The 6,872-nt window shown below is 33.7% G+C and overlaps 1 protein-coding gene across 1 annotated transcript; it reads left to right on the top strand.

Moving 5' to 3' along the window:
• Positions 1-588: 588 nt before the first annotated feature.
• Positions 589-1,655, top strand: LOC145138923 (histone deacetylase HDT1-like). Its single transcript, XM_079072921.1, has 3 exons — positions 589-652; positions 1,255-1,325; positions 1,407-1,655. The coding sequence occupies exons 1-3, from the start codon at positions 640-642 to the stop codon at positions 1,653-1,655; spliced, it is 333 nt and encodes a 110-aa protein (XP_078929047.1). The 5' UTR covers positions 589-639.
• The last annotated feature ends 5,217 nt before the right edge of the window (positions 1,656-6,872 follow it).

Here is a 6,872-nt window from a genome sequence, read left to right as displayed (position 1 = left end):
CTTGCAGTCAAAACTTTTACATTTTTTCATAAAAATTGGATGTTTTTTTGGCAACTTTGTTCCTCATTCTTTAACCATTTTGACACTTTTGGTCCTTACAATCAATATTTTTACACTTTTTAGGAACCTTTTAATATTCAAAGTTTGGCCACAAAACTTTAACGGTTTGACAACTTTGATCCCTTTTCTAAAAAGTTGTTAATTCCTACCCCTTTAATTCTTTAGCAATTTTGACACTTCTGGTCTTTGCAGTCAAAACTTTACATTTTTTCATAAAAACATGAAAAAAACGGTCCGGGTCAAAGCCCGGGCTTTTCATCCTTGCACTTTCTACGTCTGTCATATTTATCGATTCGCAAACAACATTGAAAGCTTTTGGCCCCCGCGTAGCGGGGGTAACCTTTCTAGTTTAAATTAATAATTATAATTTTATATAACTAAAAAAAATATATATCTTAATTAACAATTTATTTAAAAAAAATTGATTAAAAAATCTTAAATTTTTACTATAAAATTTTAATTAATTTTTTAAGAGTGATTCTTAAACTTATAAAACTAGTTTTGTGTATATGCTTCCACCAAAGTCCAAAGTCCAAACCCTAAACGATAGCTATCTCCCTCTGCACGGATCGCTATAGAATGGCTTTTTGGGGTAAGAATCTTCTTTCATCGTTTCTATTTCAGTATCTACCAATCTTCACGGGGCGGTGTCTGTCTTAATCTCTCTGTAGTTGTCTTCCTTTTCATTTTTTTCATTTATGTCGTGAGGTTTTTTTTTCCGATGAAAATTTTGTGTCTGACAATGATGCCCGTAAAGCTAATCTTCACTTTGATTTACCTGCTTATATTCATTGTTTTCTTGTGGTTTGATTGACAAGCTTTGTTTTTTGTTTTTTTTTTTTGAATGTTTCATGTGGATATTAGATGCTTCGTATGCATGTTATTTTCAATTTTCTTATCTATGCTGGTTTATTGTCGTGGAAAGCAGCTGTATTTAGATGCTTCGTATATATCTGCATTCTTACTAAAGCATGCTTTGTTTGAAATTGGGCAATAAGTTGGATTTATAAGATTGCATTCAAGAGTGGTCTTTGCAGCAATGCTCTTGCTACATTTATGAACACCTTGCTATGTGCAATCTAAAAATATAATGTGAAAATTGGTTGGTTGTTTTTATATCAATTGTTTTTAACTCTACATTTCTAAGCTGTGTAATTTTATTGTTTTTTGCTAACTCATATTGTTTTGATTTAGGTTTCGAGGTTAAAAGCAGTGAAGCACTTGAAGTAATCGTTGAAGAAGGCTCTTTTTTTCGTTTGACAATGGTATAACTTTTGGAACAGTGAGTGGGATATGCTTATTTTGCTGCATTGACAATACAACTAACTAAAGTTGTTTTTACCCAGGCTTCCATTGGAGTGATACAGGAGGAAATAGATGAGTCAGTTGATTTGTATGCAACTGATGCTGTCAAAACAATTGTTGTTGGAATCCTGCACCCTAAGAGGCAGACCCAACAAACATATGATTTGTTATTTCACAAAAACATAAAAATTTATCACAGCTTGAGACAGGGCACTGTGTTTCTTTTTGGGTGCAAATTCGATAGAACCATTTGTCTGCCTAGATATCCTTTTTTCAACATACTATTTTAACTTAGAATCTCAAAAGTTCATATTATTTTATTATTTGAAGTTTGATATTGTTGACACCTTGACCAAGTTGCTTGTGTTTTATGTGATCACTGACTCTTCTGGCAACAGGTGTTGTTTTCTTTTCTTTTAAGAGTAGTATTTTTAAATATGAGTTTAATGTTCTAAATGCGTTTTGGGCATGTGCAGAACCAAAGGACCTGGAATTCGTTTTGAGCTCATAAATGGAAGGACACAAATAGATGATGTTGAACAACATGATGATAAAAAAGAAGAGACAGCGGAGAGGGTTAGTTGACATTTTTTATTGAGAATCATGAATAGAGTTTTAAAAGAAATGTATATGATTATAATGTGAATTTATTGACAGAAAGATGAGGTGGAATAGATAGAATATTGTTTTTTTTTTTTTTTTTTTGTGGGTTTTGGTTTGGGTCGTGTATACCCAAAAATCACTTCAGTGTCGTTGATCGGATTTTTAATACATTTGGGTCTCTATGCAATAATTTAATGATTAATTTGGGCCTTGTGAAGTTGAGCCTAAGGTTTTATAAAAAATGATTTCTATGGCTTTCAAGTTTCAAGTGGCATACGGCAATGGCCTTGGTTGGGATTTCTTTGGCTTTAGTTGGAGTGTTGGAACTCTAATTCAAAGTATGTGCACAAAAAAAATTCAAGAAATGAAGTATTGATGATGGAAAGACAAAATTAAACTTTTTTTACACAACCCAGTTAAATTACTAACCAATAAAAGGCAGAACACAACAAAATAGTAAAAGTCATGCAATTCAAAACGTATCCAATTTCCAAAACACGATAAAAATCTTTTAAGTTTAACAAAATATATTCATCCAACTTGCACCTTCACTTTGTCACATCCATGTTCGTATATAATATCCAAGCTCTAACTACACGTACAAGCTTCTCCGAGTTCATCACAATGTCAACTTTATTTTTGTATCCGTCTCAGCTCTAATTAGATGTACAAACCTTTCCCAAGTTTATACAAAAAAAGTCAAATAGTATAAGCATTAAAAGGATAAAATATATCATGTAAAAACATTTAAAATATTTATCGACAACAACTATCTTGGAACTTTTCTCAATCTTGTTCAAAATCGATTTTGTCATTTATGCCACCCTCAAAACCAATATTGGATACATATTATACTTTTAACCATCTTAGGAGTCAAAGAACTCCTACATGGATCCAAAACCCTCTCTCTGGTGCTAAAAACGGATCCCGAAGCCACGATCGAGACGAGAATGACAAACAAGTCTTTAGCCATCAATGATAGAATTAGGAATGTAGGACTATCCACTTTCCACCAATCTAAAATGTTAAATATTGGCGAATCTTCTGCAACATTTTTTTTCAAATACTTTTCTAACCCGTCAGTTGACTCAACTATGTTTGTTTACATCTTTTCTCTTAGTTTATTTATCAACAAGGGTTTTGTGTTGTGACATCTGAATTTTGGCTTTTTCTAAAATTGACGATGATGTAGTAGACCTCCTAGTACTATAAATTAGACTTGGCAAACGTGTCGTGTCGTGTCGGGTTCGTGTCGTGTCAAGACATTAAACGGGTTGAAAAGGCTTGACCCTAACCCGACCTGTTTAACTATCGTGTCGTGCCGTGTCAACCCGTTTATTTTCGTGTCGGTTTTGTGTCAGGTTTCGAGTTAAGGTTTAGACCTTGTAAATATGTTGTGTCATGTCGAGTTGAAATATTTTAAATGTTAGAAAGTAGGAGTTGTGGAGGCAAAAAGGAAAAAGTGAAACACTGGATTTATGAGATGAAATGACAAAATTTATAATAAGTTTAGAAGGAAAAATGAAAAGAGTTAAATTTGGGGAGCAAAAGGGATAGGCGGTGAGAATGACTAAAATTAAGTAACTTTGAAAATTTAAATATTACTTCTAATTATTGAGCTTAGCCCACTACAAGTCTATAACATATAATATATTTATACAAATATGAAATTTATAATAAATAATATATAATTAAACGGGTCATATTCGAGTCATCTTCGAGTTGAAAGTCTTGACCCTAAGCCTACCTGTTTAATTACCGTGTTGTATCGTGTCAACCCGTTTACATAAACATGTCGAAATCTCTGACCCTAACCCACTAATTTCGTGTCGGGTTTTCGTGTCGTGTCATGTTTTGCCAGCTCTACTATAAACAACACTTGAAGAATGAATTCTTATGCAATCATTATATAATTCATACATAGAATCCATAATACATTTCTTTTTTCGCCTCCATTTCTTCTCCATAACGCTCTTTAAGTAGTATAACCAAATACTTTACTTTGTTCCTTGGGTCAAGAATCAAAGAAAAGTAGAGCAATAAAGTTATTTTTTCTATGCCACCAAAATATTTATCAAACTTTAAATTCATTGCTAATGCAGTATCACAAAGGCTAGCATGGGAAATAACGTCATCCAAGAGCATTCAAATGGAATAAATATCTTCAATGCATATGTAATGGATGTGTTTGATGTCACATATAGTGTCCCGAAAATCTTCTCAGTAACATTGCAAAATGGTTTTAAAAGATGATACAAATGCCTAACATTTTGCCAATCGCTCGGCAAAGGTATCGACAAATCCGCCTTTACAATGTCGGTCCGAAACTCATATTCCTCGAGATCGTATCTCTAAAAAGTTTTTTTTATAAACTTGGACAATATTCAACATACGGTAAGTAGAGTTCCATCTTGTTGGGACATCTCTAACCAATTGTTTCGTTGTACCTGAGTTAACAAGCTTAACAAATTTGGTGAATTTTCCAATTCTTGAAGGTGATTGCCTAATCCACTTAACCTCCTATCGAACTATCTCAACCACCATATCAACCTTTTTAATATCATTTTCACCATGAAGTTTAAAACGTGGGTACCACATCTAATGTGTGTTTATTTACCATTTAAGAGACACTTGTTGTAATTTTGAAAGTTCTCCTAAAAAAAACTTAATTACCACGTTGTTAGCACTTGCGTTGTCAACGGAAAGTGTGAAAAAAAATTATTCTGTCACAACTAGCATTTTAGCTAGGAAATTCTATTCTTGTGTAATTACCCAACTATTGTAAAACACATACTCTAAGTAAATATCACTCAGTGCTCATTTAAATTCACCTCTCATGTTCAACAAAGAGTCTGGAACCCTAAGAACCCTAGTTTAAGTCCATTATGGACTAGAATTTATTTATTGGGCCTAATGGACCAATAAGCATTTAATTCAACTATATTGGGCTTAGAAACCCTATTTGGATTCTAATTGGACCCAAGTCATAAATCTATAACATTTTGGACCATTTGGGCCTAGAATGATTCATTCTAACCCTAATGGGCCTTATTGGGCCATAAATGGATTAATTAGCCCTAATGGGCCATAAACTCATTCCTTTGCACCATATTGGGCCGTGAACATCAATGAAGGCCCAATGGGCCGAAAAGTATTGTTGGGCCTAGGAAATTCGAACAAAGCCAAGAAATTAAGCCCAACACCATTTTTCCTTCATTCCATTAGGCCATTCTCGGCCCAAGTAAAAAAAAAAGAGAAAAGAGAAAGGAAAAGGAGGATTGCTTAACCCTTGACACATAATCTTTATTTGTTGGGTATCCATGCAAGGGTGCATGTACCCATGCACCTATCCCACCACCATTAGTCAACTCCATATATTTCCCCTCTCTTCTTCTACTCATGGCCGAGAGCAAGAAACACACACACACACATCTTCAAAATTTCTTTCAAAACACTCTCAAACACTCAAGAACACCCTCCTTCCTTCCATCCAATTTTTCAAGATTTCCAAGTGTTTCAAGAAGATCTTCACCAAAGATCATCAATCCTAGGTAAGTCATCACACATCCAAGCTAAGTAACTTCATTATTATGCTAGATCACTCCTTCTAAACACTTTTTTTGTGATCATTCTCTTAGAAAATCCCCTAAGTTCAAGATCTACTCAAGGAAAGCTTGCTAGGGCCGAAACCTCCATCTTTTCTTCACCAAACCGAGAACAAACAAGCAAGGTGAGTTCATACCCCCTTGTTTTCGGTTTTCATATGATTTTTGGATGAGAATGCAAGTAAAATGTGTAGATCTATGTGGTTTATGCATGTCTTGTGTGATTTCTTAGTTTATTTTGTAAAAATGTGTTAGATCTTAACAATCTCGATATTTTAAGTAACATTGAGCAAAGATCCATGAACTAAGACACTTTATACATCATATTATCAAGTCAAAAGTGATTATATGTTTAAGATATAAAAGATTACAACAAAAACCTTGTTAAGGGTCAAAATTGTCAAGAAAACAAAAGATAAGGGCAAAAAGTGACATTTATGTTTTTATAGGGACCAAACAGGTCCTACTTGTATAAAAAAGGGATTTTTATGATAAACATACTTTCCAAAGGGCCAAAAATGTAAATTTGAACTTAATGGGCCAAACATTTGGGCCTCACGGTTTTGGGCCCAAATTTGCGAAAAAAATAAAGTTTTGGGATTAAAAATGTTATTTGGCCAAAGTTTGAGTCATAAATGTAAATAAACCAAATTTAGGGGTGAAAATAACATTTATTTCTAAATTAGACCAAAAATGTAACTTTTATCAAAATTGGGCCGAAAGTGACAATTTTTACAAATAAGAGGCTGGAAATGTAATTTTCTGCAAAACTGGGCCATAAATGTCAAAATATAAATTTTTGGATTAAATCCGTGAATTTCTAAACATTTGGGACGAAATTACAAATTTTTATAAATTATGGACTAAAGTGTTATTTTTACAAAACTTTGGGCCTTAATTGAAAATTTGAGACTTATTGGCCAAGAACGTCGTTTTTACAAAAGAGGACTTTTTTTATTCAATTCAGCAAACCTTGAACTAAAACAAACAACGAAATGAATACAAATGGACGTAATACATCGATAACAATTTTATTGGGCCTAATATCCACGTTACATGGCCAATGGGCCTTAAGGGCCCATTTAAGTGTATATTGAGCCCAATATTTTCCATGACATGTTTATTGGGCCTTGCGACCCATTTACATGTTAATTTGGGCCTGAGCTATGGGTCATTGTTTGTTGGGCATTGGTGGTCCACTCACATGCCTATTGGGCCCAAATTACCCTTTTACATGTTATTGGGCCTTTGTGGTCCATTTACATGCTAATTGGGCTTGGAATGGAATTCACATGCTAG

The sequence above is a fragment of the Lactuca virosa genome, chromosome 9 (genome assembly GCF_052849685.1).
Source record: "Lactuca virosa cultivar CGN04683 chromosome 9, Lactuca_virosa_CGN04683_v6, whole genome shotgun sequence".
NCBI lineage: Eukaryota > Viridiplantae > Streptophyta > Magnoliopsida > Asterales > Asteraceae > Lactuca > Lactuca virosa.
Note: the sequence above shows the minus strand (reverse complement) of the source record. Positions and strands in the feature narration are given on the sequence as shown.